The sequence below is a fragment of the Tachyglossus aculeatus genome, unplaced genomic scaffold (assembly GCF_015852505.1).
Source record: "Tachyglossus aculeatus isolate mTacAcu1 unplaced genomic scaffold, mTacAcu1.pri SUPER_34, whole genome shotgun sequence".
Lineage (NCBI taxonomy): Eukaryota > Metazoa > Chordata > Mammalia > Monotremata > Tachyglossidae > Tachyglossus > Tachyglossus aculeatus.
Window position 1 is genome coordinate 4,325,031 of NW_024044839.1, and position 26,154 is coordinate 4,351,184.

A 26,154-nucleotide genomic window follows, 5' to 3' on the forward strand; every position below is an offset into this window, starting at 1 on the left:
TATTCATGCGTTCATTCAATCGTATTTATTGAGCGCTTAATGTACTACCATCATGATTATTATCACTCCTTGGTACATAGGAGGCCCTTAGCAAAAGCCGCAATTATTAGTATTGCCACATCCAGGGAAACCCCTCCGCCCTCGCTTATCAGCATCGAGAGAAGCCCTCTCTCCCCACCTGCCAAAAATCGCTCATGCCCGTGGGCGCATATTACACCCCCACCCTCGCACACGTGTATCTCCCTTGCACGCCCACAGCTGCAGCTGGAAGGACGGAGTAGGCGGGGTTCCCCGGGGAAGGACAGCAAGCAGGGAAAATCTCCAGGAGATCTGCCCAGTTGGTTCCGCTCGGCAGGAGAAGAGGGAAGGATGCCGGAAAAGAAGAGCGGGACGCAGAGCCACGGGGACATCTTTCCCTCTCTACCATCTCGTCCCAGAATTCCTTCAGTCGTATTTAGTGAGCGCTTCCTGCGTAGTAAGCGCTTGGGGGAATATGAGGAGCTGAACATGGGTTGGCTGCTTGGGGAGATGTGTACGTCCCCGGGAAGGAGGGGCAGAGAGGGAGAGACGCTCAAATCTCCCACCTCTGCCTTAGAAGATGTCTTTTTGGGGTCCGGAAAAGTGTAGGCAACGGATACACCCAGCTGACGAACCAGAGGAGCCTCTCCCGTGCTCCTCCAGGGTAAGGCCTCCGCGAGGAGGGCTTTTTCGGGAGCGTGCTTGGTTTCTGTTCTCCTCGGTGCCTCCCTCAGCTGTAATTACCGTGACTCACCAACCAAATATTCTGGGCCTCGAGCACCAACCCATCAAAACACAGATGAAAAGAATTTTGTAGATCGAGGCTCGGGGTCTACCCCGGCCCCCGGTTGGCCCGTCCTCCGCCGCCACTACCGCTCCCGGCTTCCGGGGAGGAGAGAGGAGAGGCTCCAGGGAACCCCCCCACATCCCTGCCGGGATCCCCCGGGGTCAAGGTCTGCAGGAGAGGGGTGAGTTGGAGAGGATGGGGCGACCGGGGTGGGAGGGATAGGGGCGGGAGGAGATAAGGCGGAGATGCCTCTTTTCCAGGCGTTGTCAGTGCGCTGACTTCCTAGAGGAGGGGCCGGGTGGACCGTGGATCTTAATCTGCTCGGATCGGTGCCCGATTTTTCCAGCGCCGGGGCGGAGAGAGAGGGAGGGAGGCAGGCTTCGAAGAGACAACAGGCCCGAGAGCCACCATTTTCGATCTCCTTGGCCCCGACTGGAAGCTCTTGTCGGCCCTTGGGGCCAGGGAGCCGCCTTGTCGAGCTGAAAATAGGGTGTGAAGCGGGTAGGGATTGTTGGAGGGATGAGGGATGGCTTTGAAGAGCCAACGGGCCCGAGAGTCGCCATTTGGGGTCTCTTCAGGCCTGACTGGAAATTCTCAGGTCTTGTCAGCTCTCGCTCCGAGCGTGAGGGTGGAAAGGGGGCAGGAGTTCATTCAGTCATTCATTTAATCGTATTTACTGAGCGCTTACTGTGTGCAGAGCACTGGGCGAAGCGCTTGGGAAGTACAGATCGGCGTGGGATGAGGATTGGGAAGGGGCAGGCTTCAAGGAGCCAACACTTTGGGGCTCCTCAGCCCTGACGGGAAACTCTCTGGTCCCGTCAGAGATGGGATGAGCGAGACTTGGGGTCCGGCTCACACGCCACCCCGTCCCCCCAGCCTTCATCCGTCAAACTGTCCGGTGGAAAAGTCCATTTTCCCAGCCCGAAGCAAACCGGTTAGAGTCTCAAGTTGGGAGGCGACTTTCCTCAGGACCTTCTTTCGTCTGAGCCTCTTCATCTGGGGAGGAAAACCATTGGGCAGATACCAACTTATCCAATCAATAATGACTGTGGTATTTGTTAAGCGCTTACTATGTATCTAAGCACTGGGGAAGATAGAAGATAATCAGGGTAGGTGCAGTTAAGCATGGAAATAGGCAGACATCCGGAATCGTCTCTATCCCGGCTCGACCTCCATCCTGCTTCTCCTCATGAGCCTGGCCCACCTGCTAGGATAATGTGGTATAATTTTATCACTTTATATCTAGACTGGACGCTTTAGACCACTGGAGAAGCAGCGTGGCTCAGTGGAAAGAGCCCGGGCTTGGGAGTCAGAGGTCAATCAATCAATCAATCGTATTTATTGAGCGCTTACTGTGTGCAGAGCACTGGACTAAGCGCTTGGGAAGTCCAAGTTGGCAACATATAGAGACGGTCCCTACCCAACAGTGGGCTCACAGTCTAAAAGGGGGAGACAGAGAACAAAACCAAGCATACTAACAAAATAAAATAAATAGAATAGATATGTACAAGTAAAATAAATAAATAAATAGAGTAATAAATATGTACAAACATATATACAGGTCGTGGGTTCTAATCCCGGCTCCGCCACTTGTCAGCCGGGTGACTTTGGGCAAGTCACTTAGCTTCTCGGGGCCTCAGTGACCTCGTCTGTAAAATGGGCATTAAGACTGTGAGCCCCACGTGGGACAACCTGATCACCTTGTATCTCCCCTAACGAGTAGAACAGTGTTTGGCACATAGTAAGTGCTTAACAAATACCATCATTATTATAAGCTCATTCATTCATTCAGTGGTATTTATTGAGCACTTACTGTGTGCAGAGCACTGTACTAAGCACTTGGGAAGTCCAAATTGGCAACATAGAGAGCCGGTCCCTACCCAACAGCGGGTTCACAGTCTAGAAGGGGGAGACAGAGAACAAAACAAAACATATTAACAAAATAAAATAAATAGAATAAATATGTACAAATAAAATAGAGTAGTAAATACATACAAACATATGTCATTCATTTAGAGGAGCAGCGTGGCTCAGTGGAGAAGAGCCCGGGCTTTGGAGTCAGAGGTCATGGGTTCGAATCCCAGCTCCACCACCTGTCTGCTGTGTGACCTTGGGCAAGTCGCTTCACTTCTCTGAGCCTCAGTTCCCTCATCTGTAAAATGGGGATTAAGATTGTCAGCCCCATGTGGGACAACCTGATCTCCTTGTAACCTCCCCAGCGCTTAGAACAGTGCTTTGCACATAGTAAGCGCTTAATAAATGCCATTATTATTATTATTCATTTAATCATATTTATTGAGCGCTTACTGTGTGCGGAGCACTGTACTAAGCACTTGGGAAGGACAAGTCGGCAACATCTAGAGACGGTCCCTACTAGACTGTCAGCTCGTTGTGGGCAAAGAAGTTGTCTACCAACTCTGTTGTACTGGACTCTCCTAAGCACTCAGTACAGTGCTCTGCACACAGTAAATTCTCAATAAATACCATCAACTGATTGATTAATCTATCTCCCCCTCCAGGCCGTCAGCTCCTTGAGGGCCGGGAACGTGTCTACCAATTCTGTTGTATTGACCTCTTCCAAGCGCTTAGTACAGTGTTCCACACACAGTAAATGCTCAGTAAATACCATTGATTGATTGGTATAGATGCAGAAGAGGAGATGGAATGAAGTCGTTGGTTCCAGGGAGCGGGAGGCCTTGAGGTGAACATCATCATCATCATCATCAAGGGTATTTATTGAATGCTTACTGAGTGCAGAGCACCTGGGGGAGTCCTCTGTTGTATGGGAATCTCGCAAGCGCTCAGTACAGTGTTCCGCACACGAGCGCTCAATAAATCATCATCATCATCATCAATCGTATTTATTGAGCGCTTACTGTGTGCAGAGCACTGTGCTAAGCGCTTGGGAAGTCCAAATTGGCAACATCTAGAGACGGTCCCTACCCAACAGTGGGCTCACAGTCTAAAAGGAGGAGAGAAAACCAAACATACTAACAAAATAAAATAAATAGAATTGATCGATTGAAGTGACTAGCCCAAGGTCACACGGCAGGCAGGCGACAGGATTAGAACTCAGGCCTGGGCTTATCTGCTCCCTCCCGCCAGCCCGGCCTCACCTGCCCCGAGCGCTCAATAAGCACGACCGATTGACCGATTATCTCATCTATCTATCTCAGAATTTATGGTTATATTGGACTCTCCCAAGAGCATAGTACAGCGGTCTGCACACAGTAAGCGCCCAAGAAATACGATTGATTGATTGATTGATTGAACGAATAAATGAATGAAGGACAAACCCAGGCTCAGGGGCACCTTTCCTCATCTTTGGCTGCCGGAGACTTTTCCTTGAAACGAGATGGAACGGATCGGGAGACGGCCGAGGAGGAAGGGAGAGTCAGACAGGGAAGGAGGGTGAAACGGGCTCCGGGAAAGCCAATTTCTCCGTGCCATGGACTTGTGCAAATATTATTTTTGGCTGTGGGCAAACTGCACACAGCATTGCTGCCAATTACCCTTTCCCTTAGGCGGGGGCCTCTCGCACAGAGGAAAAAGCGGAGGGAAAATCCGAGCTGCGGGAGAGAGGCCGGAGGGAGCGAACAAGCCTCTTCCCGCCCGACAAACCGTCTAGGCAATAGTAATAATAATAATAATAATAAAAATAATAATGTTGGCATTTGTTAAGCGCTTACTATGTGCAGAGCACTGTTCTAAGCGCTTGGGGGGATACAGAGTGATCAGGTTGCCCCACGTGGGGCTCACAGTCTTAATCCCCATTTTACAGATGAGGTAACTGAGGCTCAGAGAAGCGAAGAGACTTGCCCAAGGTCACACAGCAGACATGTGGGAGAGGTGGGATTCGAACCCATGACCTCTGCCTCCCAAGCCCGCGCTCTTTCCACTGAGCCACGCTGCTTCTCAATCCATCGTAATAATCAATCCATCCATCAATCAATCAATCAATCGTATTTATTGAGCGCTTACTGTGTGCAGAGCACTGTACTAAGCGCTGGGGAAGGACAAGTTGGCAACATTGGCCATCGATCACTGAGAAGCAGCGTGGCTTCGTGGACGGCGCCCGGGCCTGCGCGGCAGAGGATGTGGGTTCTAATCCCGACTCCGCCGCTGAACCAGACGACAGAATTAGCCAACACGTTCCCTGCCCAGAATGAGCTACCAGCCTAGAGGATGATACTTTCTGAACGCCCACTGGGAGTACTGTACTGAGTGCTTGGGGAAAGTTCAAGATAATAATGGTGGTAATTAAGGGATTCGTTAAGCACTTGTGTCAAGCGCTATGTACGCACCTGTAATTATTTATGCCTGTCTCCCGCTTTAGACTGTAAGCTTGTTGTGCGTAGGGAATATGTCTGTTATATTGTTCTGTTGGATTCTCACGAGCGCTTAGTACAGTGCTCCACACACAGTAAGCCCTCAATAAATACAATTGACTGACTGAGTGGGGAGATAATACAATCAGACTGGACCTCATATCGGTTCTCCAGAGAAGCAGCGTGGCTCAGTGGAAAAGAACCTGGGCTTTGGTGTCGGAGGTCATGGGTTCAAATCCCGGCTCCGCCAATTGTCAGCTGTGTGACTTTGGGCAAATCACTTCACTTCTCTGGGCCTCAGTTACCTCATCTGGAAAATGGGGATGAAGACTGTGAGCCCCCCGTGGGACAACCTGATCACCTTGCAACCTCCCCAGCGCTTAGAACAGTGCTTTGTATATAGTAAGCGCTTAATAAATGCCATTATTATTATTATTGTTCTCCACGGAGTTTACCGTCTAAAGGGGAGAGAGAGCAGGAATTCACACCCCCATTTTATAGATGAGGAAACTGAGGTACGGGGAAATTGTGCTCCCCAAGGTCGCAGAGCAGGCACCCGCCTCTCGGTGGGAAAACGGGCCACAGTGGCTTTGGGGCCGTGGACGTGGCCTTTCAGAGAGTCAATGATCAGAGAAGCAGCGTGCCTCAGTGGAAAGAGCTCGGGCTTTGGAGTCAGAGGTCATGGGTTCAAATCCCGGCTCCGCCACTTGTCAGCTGTGGGACTTTGGGCAAGTCACTTCGCTTCTCTGGGCCTCCGTTCCCTCATCTGGAAAATGGGGATTAAGTCTGTGAGCCCCACGTGGGACAACTTGATTACCTTGTATCTACCCCAGCGCTTAGAACAGTGCTTTGCACATAGTAAGCGCTTAATAAATGCTAAAAAAAAATGGTATTTACTGAGCGTTCCCTGTGTGCAGAGCATTGTACTAAGCGCTTGGGAGAGTCCAATAGAACAATAGAGCAGACACATTCCCCGCCCACAGCGAGTTTCTGGTCTAGAGGGGGAGGCAGATGTAAATAAGAATAATTGAGAGGGGGAAGAAGGGGCGGTTTGGGGTGGTATGGTGGCCACAGATTTCCGGACTGGTTGTCCAGACTCCGGGCAGAGGAGGCGGGATCCGCCCGCAGGATCCTCCGAAACACTCGGGCACTTTGTTCGTCGGCCAACACCACCGGCCCGCGGAGGGACTCGGGCCAGTCACGGACTCTGTGCTGGCCAACACCAACACAGGGGGGTGGGGAGGGTCTAGAGCCCCGGCCTGGGAGTGAGAGCACTTGGGTGCTCATCCCGGCTCCACCACTGGTCTGCTGCGTGACCCTGGGCAAGTCATTTCACTTCCCTGGGCCTCAGTGACCTCATCTGTAAGATGGGGATTGATGATGATGATGGCATTTATTAAGCGCTTACTATGTGCAAAGCACTGTCCTAAGCACTGGGGGGGATACAAGGTGATCAGGTTGTCCCACGCGGGGCTCACAATCTTAATCCCCATTTTACAGATGAGGGAACTGAGGCACAGAGAAGTTAAGTGACTTGCCCACAGTCACACAGCCAAGAAGTGGTGGAGCCGGGATTCGAACCCACGACCTCTGACTCCCAAGCCCGTGCTCTTTCCACTGAGCCACGCTGCTTCTCACGTGGGACAGGGGCTGTGTCCGACTCAATTTGCTTATATCCACCCCGGCGCTTAGTGCGGTGCCCGGCACACAGTGAGGGCTTAACGAATGCCACAATTATTATTATTATTTTTAGTAGTAGTAGTAGTAATAGTGCTCAATAAGTGCCATTGATTGACAGAAACAGAGTTGAAGGGGCCATTTTGAGAGGCGGAAGTCTGGAAGTAGTGGAATTGGTTTTATTTCCCATACTACTGTTTATCGACTAATCCCTCATCTCTTCTCCTACTCAATCAATCAATCGTATTTATTGAGCACTTACTGTGTGCAGAGCACTGTACTAAGCGCTTGGGAAGTACAAGTTGGCAACATCTTCTGCGTCGCCCTCGCGCTTGGATTTGCCCCCTTTACGCCCCCCTCCTTCAGCCCCACGGCACTTAATAATAATAATAATGGCATTTGTTAAGCGCTTACTATGTGCAAAGCACTGTTCTAAGCGCCGGGGGAGGTACAAGGTGATCAGGTTGTCCCACGCATGGCTCACAGTCTTAATCCTCATTTTACAGATGAGGTCACTGAGGCTCAGAGAAGTTAAGTGACTTGCCCAAGGTCACACCGCAGACATGTGGCGGAGTCGGGATTCGAACCCGTGACCTCTGACTCCAAAGCCCGGGCTCTTTCCACTGAGCCACGCTGCTTCTCACTTAGGTCCATACCCGTCGTTGATTTATTTACAATAACGTCTGCCTCCCCATCTAGCTCTCTCCCCCTCTCCCCCTCGTCCCCCTCTCCATCCCCCCCATCTTCCCTCCTTCCCTTCCCCACAGCACCTGTATATATGTATATATGTTTGTACAGATTTATTACTCTATTTATTTATTTATTTATTTTATTTGTACATATCTATTCTATTTATTTTATTTTGTTAGTATGTTTGGTTTTGTTCTCTGTCTCCCCCTTTTAGACTGTGAGCCCACTGTTGGGTAGGGACTGTCTCTATATGTTGCCAATTTGTACTTCCCAAGCGCTTAGTACAGTGCTCTGCACATAGTAAGCGCTCAATAAATACGATTGATGATGATGATGATGATGTAAACTCCTTGTGGACGGAATACATCTGCCGACTCTCCTCATATCGTTATATTGGACTTTCGCAAGCGCTTAGTACAGTACCCTGCACACAGCAAGCACTCCAAAAAGACAATTCATCATCATCATCATCAAACGTATTTATTGAGCGCTTGCTAGGTGCAGAGCACTGTACTAAGCGCTTGGGAAGTCCAAGTTGGCAACATATAGAGACAGTCCCTACCCAACAGTGGGCTCACCGTCTAAAAGATCAATTGATCAATTGATTGATCACACGCTAAGCGCAAAGCACTGTGTTAAGCATTTAGGGAGCTATGGTGGAAGACTGAGGGGTCGCAATCGAACAAATGAGATTATTCTCGATTTAAGGAGCTATGGTGGAAGTCAGACCGAGGGGTCGCAATCGAACAAATGAGATTATTCTCGATTTAGGGAGCTATGGTGGAAGGCAAACTGAGGGCTCGCAATCGAACGAATGAGATTATTCTCGATTTAGGGAGCTATGGTGGAAGGCAAACTGAGGGCTCGCAATCGAACGAAGGAGATTATTTTCGCCGGCATCCAAGAGAGGGATTTTCAGCGCGGCAAAATCCCTGCCTTTCCCCGGTCCCGGCTGCTTCCGGCCTCCTCCATCTCTGAGCGATCTAGTGGGACGTAGGACAGAGGATAATAGAGAAGGAATGAGGTCATCGGCGGAGGAGTGCTTTGGAAAAGTTCAACAATTTGTTGTTATCTTCACAAACTCTTTCCCGTGAACCACAGAAGCACGGCGGCCTAGTGGCTAGAGCCCAGGCCTGGGAGCTACAAGGACCTGTGTTCTAATCCCCGCTCCGTTCGTCCGCTGGGTGACCTCGGGCAAGTCGCTTCGCCTCTCTGGGCTTCAGTTACCTCATCTTTAAAATTAATCGTCTCCCCCTTTTAGACTGTGAGCCCACTGGTGGGTAGGGACCGTCTCTAGATGTTGCCAACTTGGACTTCCCAAGCGCTTAGTACAGTGCTCTGCACACCGTAAGCGCTCAATAAATACGATTGATGATGATGATGATGATGAGTAAGACCGTGAGCCCCGTGGGGGGACAGGGACCGTGTCCAACCTGATTTAGCTCGTATCTACCGCAGCGTTTAGAACAGTGCTTGACACAGAATAAGCGCTAACAAATACCATCGTTATATTATCATATGTATATATGTTTGTACATATTTAATACTCTATTTATTTTACTTGTACATATCTATTCTATCTATTTTATTTTGTTAGTATGTTTGGTTTTGTCTCCCCCTTTTAGACTGTGAGCCCACTGTTGGGTAGGGACTGTCTCTATATGTTGCCAATTTGTACTTCCCAAGCGCTTAGTCCAGTGCTCTGCACACAGTAAGCACTCAATAAATACGATTGATGATGATGATGAGTAAGACCGTGAGCCCCGTGGGGGGGGACAGGGACCGTGTCCAACCTGATTTAGCTCGTATCTACCCCAGCGTTTAGAGCAGTGCTTGACACAGAATAAGCGCTAACAAATACCATCATTATATTATCATATGTATATATGTATATATGTTTGTACATATTTATTACTCTATTTATTTATTTTACTTGTACATATCTATTCTATCTATTTTATTTTGTTAGTATGTTTGGTTTTGTCTCCCCCTTTTAGACTGTGAGCCCACTGTTGGGTAGGGACTGTCTCTAGATGTTGCCAACTTGGACTTCCCAAGCGCTTAGTCCAGTGCTCTGCACACAGTAAGCGCTCAATAAATACGATTGATGATGATGATGATAATACAAGATTATCAGTACGCAAGACACAGTCCGTGTCCCCCGTGGGGCTCATAGCCTTAATCCTCATTTTGTCGACGAGGGAACTGAAGCCCGGAGAAGACTTCTTTCCCAAGCGCTCAATACAGTGCTCTGCGCACAGTAAGCACTTAACAAGTACAATTGAACGACCGATCGAATGAATAAATCATCATCAATCGTATTTATTGAGCGCTTACTATGTGCAGAGCACTGTACTAAGCGCTTGGGAAGTACCAATTGAATAAATGAATGAACGATCGAACGATTGAATGAATGAGGTGAGGAGGTTTGCCCCACCACACAAACTAGACAAGCGGCAGAGCCAGGATTAGAACCCAGGTCCTTCTGATGCCCAGGCCTGCGGTCTAACCATTAGGCCATGCGGCTTCTCCACGTATTCCTTCTCGCAGCCGACCTCTCCGATAAACTCAAATTTGGCTGATGCCACCCGGTCGTCGGAGAGGAAATTAGATATTAAACGGGCTTCCGGATCGGGGGATAATCATCGTTTATCAACTGGAAGCGGCCCTCTCCTCCCCCTCTTCCTAGGAAAAAGATTTTGGGAAGTGGGCGATTAGCGTGATTGATTGGCACCGGTGGCAGGGAGAGGGAAGGGGAGGAGGAAGCCATCCAAAGTGGTTATAATAATAATTGTGGTATGCGTCAAGCACTGTACTAAGCGCTGGGGTAGATCCGAGATCATCAGGTCCCATGTGGGGCTCATAGTCTTCTCATCTATATGTCAAATCTATATGTTCCCAACTTGTACTTCCCAAGCGCTTAGTACAGTGCTCCGCACACAGTAAGCGCTCAATAAATACGATTGAATGAATAACTCCCCACAGCACATATGTATCTATCTGTATCTATCTGTAATTTACTGTTTTATCTACTTGTATTAATGTCTGTCTCCCCATCTAGACCGTGAGCTCGTTGTTGGGTAGGGACCGTCTCTAGATGTTGCCAACTTGTACTTCCCAAGCGCTTAGTACAGTGCTCCGCACACAGTAAGCGCTCAATAAATACGATTGAATGAATGACTCCCCACAGCACGTATGTATCTATCTGTATCTATCTGTAATTTATTGTTTTATCTACTTGTATTAATGTCTGTCTCCCCCTCTAGACCGTGAGCTCGTTGTTGGGTAGGGACCGTCTCTATATGTTGCCAACTTGTACTTCCCAAGCGCTTAGTACAGTGCTCCGCACACAGTAAGCGCTCAATAAATACGATTGAATGAATGAATGAATAGTCTAAGAAGGAGAGAGAATAATAATAATAATTATGGTATTTTTTAAGTTCTCACTTCTCTGGGCCTCGGTTCTGTCATCTGTAAAATGAGGCTGAAGACTGTGAGCCCCATATAATAATCATAATAATGATGGCATTTATTAAGCGCTTACTATGTGCAAAGCACTGTTCCAAGCGCTGGGGAGGTTACAGCGTGATCAGGTTTTCCCAAGGGGGGGGCTCACAGTCTTCATCCCCGTTTAACAGATGAGGGAACTGAAGCACAGAGAAGTGAAGTGACTTGCCCAAAGTCACACAGCTGACAATTGGTGGAGCCGGGATTTGAACCCATGACCTTTGACTGCAGAGCCCTGATTAACTTCTATCTACCCTGGTGCTCATTACAATGCCTGGCATATGGTGAGTACCTAACAAGAGAAGCAACGTGGCTCAGTGGAAAGAGCCCGAGCTTTGGAGTCAGAGGTCATGGGTTCAAATCCTGGCTCCACCAACTGTCAGCTGTGTGACTTTGGGCAAGTCACTTCACTTCTCTGGGACTCTGTTACCTCATCAGGAGAAGCAGCGTGGCTCAGTGGAAAGAGCCCGGGCTTTGGAGCCAGAGGTCATGGGTTCGAATCCCAGCTCTGCCAACTGTCAGCTGTGTGACTTTGGGCAAGTCACTTAACTTCTCTGGGCCTCAGTTCCCTCATCTGTAAAATGGGGATTAAAACTGTGAGCCCCCCATGGGACAACCTGATCACTTTGTAACCACCCCAGTGCTTAGAACAGTGCTTTGCACATAGTAAGCGCTGAACAAATGCCATCATTATTATTATTATTATCTGTAAGACTGTGAGCCCCCCGTGGGACAACCTGATCACCTTGTAACCTCCTCAGCGCTTAGAACAGTGATTTGCACGTAGTAAGTGCTTAATAAATGCCATTATTATTATTATTAACAAATACAAAAAAATCCTTGGGACAACCTGATCAATTTGTAACCTCCCCAGCACTTAGAACAGTGCTTTGCACATAGTAATCGCTTAATAAATGTCATTAGAGGTTCACAGTCTTAATCCCCATTTTACAGATGAGGTAACTGAGGCTCAGAGAAGTTAAGTGACTTGCCCAAAGTCACTTAACTTCTCTATGCCTCAGTTACCTCATCTGTAAAATGGGGATTAAGACTGTGAACCCCACGTGGGACAACCTGATCACCTTGTATCCCCCCCAGTGCTTAGATCAGTGCTTTGCACATAGTAAGCACTCAACAAATGCTATTATTATTATTATTATTATTATTATTATTCTAGGCCTCCATTTAGCATCCTGCCACAGAAATGTAGAAAAATGGTCCCCCTGGTGGCGATGAGGAGGAATGCATCAGCCCTCGGACTGTTAATAATAATAATAATAATAATAATGATAATAATAATAATAGCATTTATTAAGCGCTTACTATCAGTCAATCAATCAATCGTATTTATTGAGCGCTTACTGTGTGCAGAGCACTGCACTAAGCGCTTGGGAAGTACAAGTTGGCAACATACAGAGACAGTCCCTACCCAACAGTGGGCTCAGAGACTCTAAACTCATCAATCAATCAATCAATCAATCGTATTTATTGAGCGCTTACTGTGTGCAGAGCACTGGACTAAGCGCTTGGGAAGTCCAAGTTGGCAACATATAGAGACAGTCCCTACCCAACAGTGGGCTCACAGACTCTAAACTCATCAATCAATCAATCAATCGTATTTATTGAGCGCTTACTGTGAGCAGAGCACTGCACTAAGCGCTTGGGAAGTCCAAGTTGGCAACATAGAGAGACAGCCCCTACCCAACAGTGGGCTCACAGTCTAAAAGGGGGAGACAGAGAACAAAACCAAACATACTAACAGAATAAAATAAATAGAATAGATATGTACAAGCAAAATAAATAAATAAATAGAGTAATTCATTCATTCATTCAATCATATTTATTGAGTAATAAATATGTACAAACATAATAATAATAATAAAAATAATAATGGCATTTCTTAAGCACTTACTATGTACAAGCACTGTCTAAGCGCTGGGGAGGTTACAAGGACATGGGGCTCACAGTCTTCATCCCCATTTTCCAGATGAGGTAACTGAGGCCCAGAGAAGTGAAGTGACTTGCCCAAAGTCACACAGCTGACAATTGGCGGAGCTGGGATTTGAACCCGTGACCTCTGACTCCAAAGCCCGCACTCTTTTCCACTGAGCCACGCTGCTTCTCCAATATATATATATACAGGTGCTGTGGGGACGGGAAGGAGGTAAGATGGGGGAAATGGCACTGTGTGTCTGTTTATGGTTGCATCGGCCTCTCCCAAGCGCTTAGCACAGCGCTCTGCCCACGGTAACCACTCAGTACGTAGGATCGAATGATCCCTCCCCATCCCCCCCCATCTTACCTCCTTCCCTTCCCCACAGCACCTGTATATATGTATATATGTTTGTACATATTTATTACTCTATTTATTTTACTTGTACATATCTATTCCATTTTATTTTGTTAGTATGTTTGGTTTTGTTCTCTGTCTCCCCCTTTTAGACTGGGAGCCCACTGGTGGGTAGGGACTGTATATGTTGCCAATCTGTACTTCCCAAGCGCTTTGTCCAGTGCTCTGCACATGGTAAGCGCTCAATAAATACGATTGATGATGATGATGAACGATTGAATCTCCCTGCCGTCCCCTCCGGCCTGCTTCCCTAACCGGTCCCTCCTCCCCGTGTGTCGTCTCCCAGAGCCCCCGACCCCCTTCCGCCATGCAAGGTCCCGCTGGTCGGACGTTGGCACTGGGGTCCTGCCTGCTGCTGGCCCTGTGTTCGGCTGGCGGTGCCCTGGGCCGGAGCCCTCGGAGCGGGCATTCCCGGCAGGCCCCGGACGACTCTCAGGGACAACTCGCCTTGGAGGAGCTGTTGATTCACACCGGCAGGTAAGGAGCCGGGCTGTACTTCTTCCTACTCACCCCTGTCTCCCCCCTCTAGGCTGGAAGTTCGTCGAGCGGCGGGAATAATAATAATAATAATAATAATAATAATGCTGGCATTTATTAAGCGCTTACTATGTGCAAAGCACCGTTCGAAGCGCTGGGGAGGCTACAAGGTGGTTGGGTGGTCCCACGTGGGGCTCCCGGGAATAATAATAATAATAATGCTGGCATTTATGAAGCGCTTACTATGTGCAAAGCGCTATTCAAAGCACTGGGGAGGTTACAAGGTGATCCCATGTGGGGCTCCCGGTCTTCATCCCCATTTTACAGATGGGGGAACTGAGGCCCAGAGAAGTGACAAGGGGAAGCAGCGTGGCTCAGTGGAAAGAGGCCGGGCTCGGGAGTCAGAGGTCATGGGGTCTAATCCCGGCTCCGCCACTTAATAATAAGAATGATGGCATTTGTTAAGCGCTTACTATGTGCAAAGCGCTATTCGAAGCGCTGGGGAGGTTACAAGGTGATCAGGTTGTCCCACGTGGGGCTCCCGGTCTTCATCCCCCTTTTACAGATGGGGGAACTGAGGCCCAGAGAAGTGACAAGGGGAAGCAGCGTGGCTCAGTGGACAGAGCCCGGGCTTGGGAGCCAGACATCATGGGTTCTAATCCCGGCTCCGCCACTTAATAATAAGAATAATAATAATGCTGGCATTTGTTAAGCGCTTTCTATGTGCAAAGCACTGTTCTAAGCGCTGGGGGGGATACAAAGGGATCAGGTTGTCCCACATGGGGTTCACAGTCTTAATCCCCACTTTACAGATGAGGTAACTGAGGCTCAGAGAAGTTGACTTGCCCAAGGTCACACAGCAGACATGTGGCGGAGCCGGGATTCGAACCCATGACCTCTGACTCCAAAGCCCGGGCTCTTTCCACTGAGCCATGCTGCCTCTCAATAAGAATGATGGCATTTGTTAAGCACTTACTATGTGCAAAGCGCTATTCAAAGCGCTGGGGAGGTTACAAGGTGATCGGGTGGTCCCACGGGGGGCTCACAGTCTTCATCTCCATTTTACAGATGGGGGAACTGAGGCCCAGAGAAGTGACAAGGGGAAGCAGCGTGGCTCAGTGGAAAGAGCCCGGGCTTGGGAGTCAGGGGTCATGGGTTCTAATCCCGGCTCCGCCTCTTAATAATAAGAATGATGGCATTTGTTAAGCGCTTAATATGTGCAAAGCGCTATTCGAAGCGCTGGGGAGGTTACAAGGTGATCGGGTTGTCCCACGTGGGGCTCCCGGTCTTCATCCCCCTTTTACAGATGAGGGAACTGAGGCCCAGAGAAGTGACAAGGGGAAGCAGCGTGGCTCAGTGGAAAGAGCCCGGGCTTGGGAGCCAGACATCATGGGTTCTAATCCCGGCTCCGCCACTTAATAATAAGAATAATAATAATGCTGGCATTTGTTAAGCGCTTTCTATGTGCAAAGCACTGTTCTAAGCGCTGGGGGGGATACAAAGGGATCAGGTTGTCCCACATGGGGTTCACAGTCTTAATCCCCACTTTACAGATGAGGTAACTGAGGCTCAGAGAAGTTGACTTGCCCAAGGTCACACAGCAGACATGTGGCGGAGCCGGGATTCGAACCCATGACCTCTGACTCCAAAGCCCGGGCTCTTTCCACTGAGCCACGCTGCCTCTCAATAAGAATGATGGCATTTGTTAAGCACTTACTATGTGCAAAGCGCTATTCAAAGCGCTGGGGAGGTTACAAGGTGATCGGGTGGTCCCACGGGGGGCTCACAGTCTTCATCTCCATTTTACAGATGGGGGAACTGAGGCCCAGAGAAGTGACAAGGGGAAGCAGCGTGGCTCAGTGGAAAGAGCCCGGGCTTGGGAGTCAGGGGTCATGGGTTCTAATCCCGGCTCCGCCACTTAATAATAAGAATGATGGCATTTGTTAAGCGCTTACTATGTGCAAAGCGCTATTCGAAGCGCTGGGGAGGTTACAAGGTGATCGGGTGGTCCCACGTGGGGCTCCCGGCCTTCATCCCCATTTTACAGATGAGGGAACTGAGGCCCAGAGAAGTGACAAGGGGAAGCAGCGTGGCTCAGTGGAAAGAGGCCGGGCTTGGGAGTCAGACGTCATGGGTTCTAATCCCGGCTCCGCCTCTTAATAATAATAATGATGGCAGCGTGGCTCAGTGGAAAGACCACGGGCTTTGGAGTCAGAGGTCATGGGTTCGAATCCCGACTCCACCACATGTCTGCTGTGTGATCTTAGGCAAGTCACTTAACTTCTCTGGGCCTCAGTTACCTCATCTGTGAACTGGGGATGAAGACTGTGAGCCCCACATGGGACAACCTGATCACCCTGTATCCTCCCCAGCGCTTAGAACAGTGCTTTGCACATAGTAAGCGCTTAACAAATGCCTATTATTGTTATTATTATGGCATTTGTTAAGCGCTTACTATGTGCAAAGCACTGTTCTAAGCTCTGGGGGGATACAGTGGGATCAAGTTGTCCCATGGGGGGCTCACAGTCTTAATCCCCATTTTTACAGATGGGGGAACTGAGGCCCAGAGAAGTGAAGTGGCTTGCCCAAAGTCACACAGCTGACAAGGGGAAGCAGCGTGGCTCGGTGGAAAGAGCCCGGGCTTGGGAGTCAGACGTCATGGGTTCTAATCCCGGCTCCGTCACTTAATAATAATAATGATGGCATTTGTTAAGCGCTTACTATGTGCAAAGCACTGTTCTAAGCTCTGGGGGGATACAGTGTGATCAAGTTGTCCCACGTGGGGCTCACAGTCTTCATCCCCATTTTTACAGATGAGGGAACTGAGGCTCAGAGAGGTTAAGTGACTTGCCCAAGGTCACACAGCAGACTTGTGGTGGAGCCGGGATTCGAACATATTTACTATTCTATTTATTTTATTTTGTTAATATGTTTTGTTTTGTTGTCTGTCTCCCCCTTCTAGACTGTGAGCCCGCCGTTGGGTAGGGACCGTCTCTAGATGTTGCCAACTTGGACTTCCCAAGCGCTTAGTCCAGTGCTCCGCACACAGTAAGCGCTCAATAAATACCATTGAATGAATGAATGAATGAATGAATGACCTCTGACTCCAAAGCCCGTGCTCTTTCCACTGAGCCACGCTGCTTGTCAGCTGGGTGATTTTGGGCAAGTGACTTCACTTCTCTGGGCCTCAGTCCCCTCATCTGTCAAATGGGGATGAAGACTGTGAGCCCCCTGTGGGACAACCTGATCACCTTGTAACCTCCCCTGCGCTTAGAACAGTGCTTTGCACAAAGTAAGCGCTTAATAAATGCCATTATTATTATTATTATTAAGTGGTGTCCTGTGGTTTGATTGGACTCTCCCAATCTCAGCACTCGGGAAGCGCTCAATAAGTACGACTGTACGAATGAACGACCGGACGAGTGAGCTGGGGTCCGGGGAAGACAACTTTCCCTGCGGGAAACGTGACCCTCATTGGACTCCCTCTCTCCCGGTGTGGAGGCAGGGAAGGCCGGTGGGAAGGGCGAGAGCCTGGGAGACGGGAAACCCTTGGGTCTCCTGGGCGACCTTGGGCAAGTCGCTTAACAGAACATGGCTTTATAATAATAATAATAATAATAATGGTATTTGTTAAGCGCTTACTATGTGCAAAGCACTGTTCTAAGCGCTGGGGAAGATACAAGGTTATCAGGTTGTCCCACATGCGGCTCACAGTCTTAGTTTCCATTTTACAGATGAGGGAACTGAGGCCCAGAGAAGTTAAGTGACTTGCCCAAAGCCACACAGCTGATGAGTGGCAGAGCTGGGATCCGAACCCATGACCTCTGACTCCAAAGCCCATGATCTTTCCATTAAGCCACAGCTGCTTCTCTACTGTTGTATAGGGCTCTCCCAAGCGCTTAGTACAGTGCTCTGCACACTGTAAGTGCTCAATAAATACCATTGATAAATACGCTCAATTAATGGACCCTCCCAAGCACTTAGTACAGTACTCAACAAATACCACTGGTAAATACAGTCAATTATTGGACTCTCCCAAGCGCTTAGTGCAGTGCTGTGCACAACAGTGCTTGGCACATAGTAAGCGCTTAACAAATGCCATCAATATTATTATTATTGTAAGTGCTCAACAAATACCACTGATGATTAATGCACAACAGTGCTTGGCACATAGCGCTTAACAAATCAATCAATCAATCAATCAGTCGTATTTATTGAGCGCTTACTGTGTGCAGAGCACTGTACTAAGCGCTTGGAAAGTCCAAGATGGCAACATATAGGGACGGTCCCTACCCAACAGTGGGCTCACAGTCTAAAAGGGGGAGACAGAGAACAAAACCAAACATACTAACAAAATAAAATAAATAGAATAGATATGTACAGGTAAAATAAATAGAGTAATAAATATGTACAAACATATATTCATATTCATATATGCACATATATAATATTATATATAATATATTATATATTCACATATACACAAACATATATTATATATTCATATATTCATACGTACTTATTCATATGTATTAACAAATGCCATCAATATTATTATTATTGTAAGTGCTTAACAAATACCACTGATTGATTAACGGCTCGGAGCCTCCAAGACTTCGATCTTCTAGACTGTAAGCCTACTGTTGGGTAGGGCCCGTCTCTATATGTTGCCAACTTGGACTTCCCAAGCGCTTAGCACAGTGCTCTGCACACAGTAAGCGCTCAATAAATACGATTGATTGATTGACTGACTGTAAAATGGGGATAGAATAGACCGTGAGCCCTATCAATCAATCACGTAGATCTTTTTAAAAATTTTTTTATGGTATTTGTCAAGCGCTTACCTCGTGCCAGGCACTGTACTAAACCCTGGGGTAGATCCAAGGTTGGACGCGGTCGTGGCTCAGTGGAAAGAGCCCGGGCTTGGGAGTCAGAGGTCATGGGTTCAAATCCCGGCTCTGCCGCTTGTCAGCTGTGCGACTCTGGGCAAGTCACTTCACTTCTCTGTGCCTCAGTTCCCTCCTCTGGAAAATGGGGTTTAAGATTGTGAGTCCCACATGGGACAACCTGATCAGCTTGTATCCTCCCCAGCGCTTAGAACAGTGCTTTGCACATAGGAAGCGCTTAACAAATATCAAAATTATTATTATTATTATTTTTATTATGCGGTCCCTGTCCGACACTGGGCTCATTGTCTTAATCCCCATTTTGCAGATGAGGTAACAGGCCTGGAAAAATGAAGTGATTTGCCCTGTTTCGCACCGAAGACGTATGGCGGAGCGGGGATTAGAACCCAGGTCCTTCCGACTCTTAGCCCCTTGTACTATCAATCAATCAATCAATCGTATTTATAGAGCGCTTACTATGTGCAGAGCACTGTACTAAGCGCTTGAGAAGTACAAATTGGCAACACATAGAGACAGTCCCTACCCAACAGTGGGCTCACAGTCTAGTATCCACTAAGCCACCCTGCCTCTCTTCTCTGTTAGCTTCTTGAGGGCAGGGATCACTCATTTATTCATCCCTTCGATCGTACTTATTGAGCGCTTCCTGTACGCCGAGCACTGTACTGAGCACTTAGGAGAGGACAGTATAAAAATAAGCAGACGCATTCCCTGCCCACGACGAGCTTACACTCAATCGGACTCCCCGAAGCGTTGAGTATTCATTCATTCATTCATTCAATCGTATTTATTGAGCGCTTACGGTGTGCAGAGCACTGTACTAAACACTTGGGAAGTCCAAGTTGGCAACATAGAGAGACGGTCCCTACCCAACAGCGGGCTCACAGTCTAGAAGGGGGAGACAGACAACAAAACAAAACATGGTAACAAAATAAAATAAATGGAATAAATATGTACAAGTAAAATAGAGTAATAAATATGTACATATATACATATATACAGGTGATATACATATATACAGGTGAAACATATATACAGGTGAGTAGACTGTGAGCCCACTGTTGGGTAGGGACCGTCTCTATATGTTGCCGACTTGTACTTCCCAAGCGCTTAGTCCAATCAATCAATCAATCGTATTTATTGAGCGCTTACTGTGTGCAGAGCACTGTACTAAGCGCTTGGGAAGTACAAGTTGGCAACATATAGAGACAGTCCCTACCCAACAGTGGGCTCACAGTCTAAAAGGAGGGGGCGTCCAGTCCAGTCCAGTCCAGTGCCCTGCACACAGTAAGCGCTCAATAAATACGATTGATTGAATGAATGAATATATCTACCCCAGCTCATTAGTACAGTGCATGGAACACAGTACATACTTAACAAATACCATTATTACTATTAGTGGTAAAAATCCATAAAATACCCAGATGAAATGACCTAAAGAACATCGGGATTTATTGAAATAATGCGAATGTACTTAGGAAACTATTTTTTGTGGCATATTAGTACGACGTTTGGAAACATTTTATAGGTTTTGATTGCTCCCGGAGTTGTCAAGCCAGTGTGATAACAGATGTTTCGTTTTGTCGGCTGTCTCCCCCTTCTAGACTGTGAGCCCGTTGTCGGGTAGGGACCGTCTCTGTATGTTGCCGACTTGTACTTCATAATAATAATAATAATAATAATATTAATAATAATAATGTTTTTATTTATTAAGCGCTTACTATGTGCAAAGCGCTGTTCTAAGCGCTGGGGAGGTTACAAGGTGATCAGGTTGTCCCACGACGGGCTCCCAAGCGCTTAGTTCAGTGCTCTGCACACAGTAAGCAGCGTGGCTCAGTGGAAAGAGGGCTTTGGAGTCAGAGGTCGTGGGTTCAAATCCCGGCTCTGTCAGCTGTGTGACTTTGGGCAAGTCACTTCACTTCTCTGGGCCTCAGTTCCCTCATCTGGAAAATGGGGATGAAGACTGTGAGCCCCCCGTGGGACCACCTGACCACCTTGTAACCCCCCAGCGCTTAGAACAGTGCTTTGCACATAGTAAGAGCTTAATCAATCAATCAATCAATCGTATTTATTGAGCGCTTACTGTGTGCAGCGCACTGTATTAAGTGCTTGGGAAGTACAAGTTGGCAACATATAGAGACAGTCCCTGCCCAACAGTGGGCTCACAGTCTAAAAATGCTATCATTATTATTATTATTATTATTATTAATAAATACGATTGAATGAATGAATGAATGAGTACAGTGCTCTGCAAACAATAAACCAGCACTTTTGAGGGCAGAGATCGTGTCTACTGACTCTACCACCCTCTCCCGAGCGCTCAGTACAGCGCCCTGTCCCCAGCCAGTGCTCAGTGGCTACTCTGAGAAGCAGCGTGGCTCAGTGGAAAGAGCCCGGGCTTTGGAGTCCGAGGTCATGGGTTCAAATCCCGGCTCCGCCAGCTGTCAGCTGTGTGACTTTGGGAAAGTCACTTCACTTCTCTGTGCCTCAGTTCCCTCATCTGCAAAATGGGGATTAAAACTGTGAGCCCCCGGTGGGACCACCTGATCAGCTGGTAACCTCCCCAGCGCTTAGAACAGTGGTTTGCACATAGTAAGCGCTTAATAAATGCCATTATTATTATTATTATTATTATTATTATTATTATTATTATTACTCTCGGTCGGTTCCAGGGTCGAGGAGAAGGAAGAGCAATACCATCCGCAGCTGGAGAAGTTACCGCCACCTTCCAAGTGCACCCGCTGCTGTGACTCCGGATATGTGACCTTCCAGCCCTTGCCCCAGCCCCAAATCAACCTCACCATCCTAAAAGGTCAGAGGGTCATCCGGGGGGGGGGGGGGACTCCGGGGGAGGAGAAAGGGCGTCCAAAAAGACCACCCAAAAAGACGGCTCTGATCCTCTGTAAAAGCTCCCCAGGGGCAGAAAAGGTGACGATAAAAATAATTGTGATATTTGTTAAGCGCTTCCGATGCGCGTCAGGCACTGTACTAAGCGCTGGGGTGGACGCGGCCCCCTGCCCCTATTTATTTTATTTTGTTAGTACGTTTGGTTTTGTTCTCTGTCTCCCCCTTTTAGACGGTGAGCCCACTGTTGGGTAGGGACTGTCTCTAGATGTTGCCAATTTGTACTTCCCAAGCGCTTAGTCCAGTGCTCTGCACATAGTAAGCGCTCAATAAATACGATTGATGATGATGCCCCACGTGGGGCTCCCAGTCTCCGTCCCAGAGAAGGGAAGCGACTTGCCCAAGGTCACACAGCAATCAATCAATCAATTATTGAGCGCTTACTGGGTGCAGAGCACTGGACTAAGCGCTTGGGAAGTCCAAGTTGGCAACATAGAGAGACGGTCCCTACCCAACAGTGGGCTCACAGTCTAAAAGGGGGAGACAGAGAACAAAACCAAACATACTAACAAAATAAAATAAATAGAATAGATATGTACAAGTAAAATAAATAAATAAATAGAGTAAATAAATAAATAAATAGAGTAAGACTCTAGACTGTAAGCCCGTTGTGGGGAGGGAATGCGTCTGCTTACTGTTTCGTCCTCTTTCCCAGGCTCTTAGTAGAGTGCTCTTCACCCATCATCATCATCATCATCAATCGTATTTATTGAGCGCTTACTATGTGCAGAGCACTGTACTAAGCACTTGGGAAGTACAAATTGGCAACATATAGAGACAGTCCCTACCCAACAGTGGGCTCACAGTCTAAAAGGGGGAGACAGAGAACAGAACCAAACATACTAACAAAATAAAATGAATAGAATAGATATGTACAAGTAAAATAAATAAATAAATAGAGTAATAAATATGTGCAAACATATATACATATATACAGGTCCCACGTAGGGCTCACAGCCTTCACCCCCATTTTACAGGTGAGGTAACTGAGGCTTAGAGAAGTTTAAGCGACTTGCCCAAGGTCACACAGCAGGCATGCGGCGGAGCCGGGTTTCGAACCTGTGACTTCTGACTCCAAAGCCCGGGCTCTTTCCACTGAGCCACGCTGCTTCGTGATCACACTGATCACCTTGCATCCTCCCCGGTGCTTAGAACAGTGCTTTGCACATAGTAAGCGCTTAACAAATACCGTCATTATTATTATTATTGGGGAAGCAGCATGGCTCAGTGGAAAGAGCCCGGGCTTTGGAGTCAGAGTTCATGGGTTTGAATCCCGGCTCTGCCAATTGTCAGCTGTGTGACTTTGGGCAAGTCATTTCACTTCTCTGGGCCTCAGTTACCTCATCTGTAAAATGGGGGTGAAGATTGTGAGCCCTGCGTGGGACAACCTGATCACCTTATAATCTCCCCAGCGCTTAGAACAGTGCTTTGCACGTAGTAAGCGCTTAACAAATACCGTCATTATTATTATTATTGGGGAAGCAGCATGGCTCAGTGGAAAAAGCCCGGGCTTTGGAGTCAGAGTTCATGGGTTTGAATCCCGGCTCTGCCAATTGTCAGCTGTGTGACTTTGGGCAAGTCATTTCACTTCTCTGGGCCTCAGTTACCTCATCTGTAAAATGGGGATGAAGATTGTGAGCCCTGCATGGGACAACCTGATCACCTTATAATCTCCCCAGCGCTTAGAACAGTGCTTTGCACATAGTAAGCGCTTAACAAATACCATCATTATTATTATTATTGGGGAAGCAGCATGGCTCAGTGGAAAGAGCCCAGGCTTTGGAGTCAGAGGTCATGGGTTTGAATCCCGGCTCTGCCAATTGTCAGCTGTGTGACTTTGGGCAAGTCACTTCACTTCTCTGGGCCTCGGTTACCTCATCTGGAAAATGGGGATGAAGATTGTGAGCCCCCCGTGGGACAACCTGATCACCTTGTAACCTCCCCAGCGCTTAGAACAGTGCCTTGCACATAAAAAGCGCTTAATAAATGCCATCATTATTATTATTATTATTATAGAGAAGCAGCGTGGCTCAGCGTAAAGAGCATGAGCTTTGGAGTCAGGGTCATGGGTTCAAGTCCTGACTCCGCCACATGTCTGCTGTGTGACCTTGGGCAAGTCACTTCACTTCTCTGAGCCTCAGTTCCCTCATCTGTAAAGCGGTGATTAAGACTGTGAGCCCCATGTGGGACAACTTGATCACCTTGTATCCCCCGCCAGAGCTTAGAACAGGGCTCCGCACATAGTAAGCACTTAACAAATGCCATCATCATTATTACGCGGTATCGATGGAGCGCTCACTGTGGCAAGCGCTTGGGAGAGCCCCACACTCCCTCAACCCGCGGCATCCTTTGAGCTGTACTGAGCGCCCGGGGGTCCCAGCCCGAGCTGGTGCTGTACTGAGCGACCCGGGAAACTCACCTTCTTCCCCGACCCCCTCGCAGGCGAGAAGGGGGACAGAGGAGAACGAGGCCTCCAGGGCAAGTTCGGCAAGACGGGGTCGGTGGGCTCCAGGGGCCACGCGGGCCCCAAGGGGCAGAAGGGCACCGTGGGGGCCCCGGGATCCGGGTGCAAGAACCACTACGCCGCCTTCTCCGTGGGCCGCCGGAAGGCCCTGCACAGCAACGACTACTACCAGACGCTCATCTTCGACACGGAGTTCGTCAACCTGTACGGCCACTTCAACATGTTCACGGGCCACTTCTACTGCTCCGTCCCGGGCGTCTACTTCTTCAGCCTCAACGTGCACACCTGGAACCAGAAGGAGACCTACCTGCACGTGATGAAGAACGAGGCGGAGGCCGTCATCCTCTACGCCCAGGCCAGCGACCGCAGCATCATGCAGAGCCAGAGCCTGATGCTGGAGCTGCGGGAGGGAGACGAGGTCTGGGTGCGGGTCTTCAAGGGGGAGCGGGAGAACGCCATCTTCAGCGATGAGTTCGACACCTACGTCACCTTCAGCGGCTACCTGCTCAAGCACAGCGCCGAGCCCTGACCTCTCCCCGTCCCCCCGCTCCCTCGCCCGACGAGGACGGACCGGGCGGGTCGCGGCGGGGGAGAGGTCGGGGGGCGGGATGGCGGGGGGGGGGGGACCCCAGGGCTTCCCGCCTCCGTCCATCTGTTCATCCCTTAACAGCCCATAAATGATTTATCGATAATCCGGTTGGATTTCCCCAGGCCGGGGGCGGGAGGGGACGGGGGAACCACTCCGCTCATTCCTTCATTTGTATTTGTCGAGCCCTACCGCGTGCAGAGCGCTGTGCTAAGCGCTTGGGGGAGGACAGTTGACCCATAAACAGACGCATTCCCTGCCCACAACGAGCGGAGAGGGGGGACAGTCTAGGGGGGCAGTCACCCCACCCACCGTGCCTACTGGACGTCGTAGACGGTTTCAAAAGACGTCGGGAATGGGATGAGAGGAAATGGGAAGGGTCCTCGGGTTGTGGCGGGGGGGCGGATCAGGTCTTGGGGAGGTTGCAGTGGGGAGACGGGGGCGTCCAGTACCGTCTCCATCGCTTCCGCTTGTCTGGCTCCCGCTCTCCCTGCTCGCGGTGACCCTGGCCGGGGTTGGGTGGTCCTCTCCGAACAGCCCTCGGGGCGCTCAGTACGGTGTTCCGAACCTAGGAAGTGCTCAATAATCAATCGGTGGCATTCGCTGGGCGTTTACTGTGCGCAGACCCCTGTGTTAAACGCTTGGGAGAGGGCGATACCAAAGAGTTGGTAGGCACGGCCCCCCAGCCCGCCACCAGCGGGCGGTCAGATCGATCAATCGATGGTATTTATTGAGCACTTACTGTGTGCAGACTGCTGTACTGAGCCCGTAGGAGAGGGACGATACCACAGTGTTGGTAGACGGTTGGTAGCCTAGAGGGGGAGATGGACAGCAAGCGCTTAGTACGGCGCTGTGCACACCGTAAGCGCTCAGTAAATATGAAGGAATGAGCCGGGGATGGGGGGCCTCGGAGGGTGGGCTTTCCAGGACAGAGGCGGGATGTGGGCGAGGGGTTCGGCGATGAGGTGGACGCGGTGAGGCACAGCGAGAAGGTTGGCATCACAGGAGCCGCGTGTGCGGGCTGGGTTGGAGTGGGAGAGCGGCGAGGGGAAGAGGCGCGGGGATTGAGGGCTTTAAAGCCGCTGCAGAGGAATTTCTGTTTGATGTGGAGGTGGGTGGGCAACTATTTTGTTTAAATTAAGCTATCATTTTAATAGGTTATTCTCTATTAATCCCATAAGTGGGATAACCGGAGGTTCTCGAGGAGTGACGCTCTGCAGCCTGGGCCCTGTGTTTGGGAGGACTGGAATGGGCCTCGTAAACATTCAGGCTGCAGGGTACCCTGGCGTCGGGGTGGCCTGCTCGAGCAGAGTAAGCGCTCAGTATCATCATCATCATCATCATCAATCGTATTTATTGAGCACTTACTGTGTGCAGAGCACTGTACTAAGCGCTTGGGAAGTCCAAGCTGGCAACATCTAGAGACAGTCCCTACCCAACAGCGGGCTCACAGTCTAAAAGG

The 26,154-nt window shown here is 49.0% G+C and overlaps 1 protein-coding gene across 1 annotated transcript; it reads left to right on the forward strand.

Moving 5' to 3' along the window:
- The first annotated feature begins 428 nt into the window (after nt 1–428).
- On the forward strand, nt 429–24,706 carry C1QTNF1 (C1q and TNF related 1). Its single transcript, XM_038742064.1, is given in 6 exon segments — nt 429–550; nt 553–682; nt 4,900–4,902; nt 13,646–13,834; nt 21,411–21,550; nt 24,085–24,706. Coding segments are annotated over 6 exon segments (1,056 nt in total). The 5' UTR covers nt 429–507; the 3' UTR covers nt 24,636–24,706.
- Nucleotides 24,707–26,154: the final 1,448 nt, after the last annotated feature.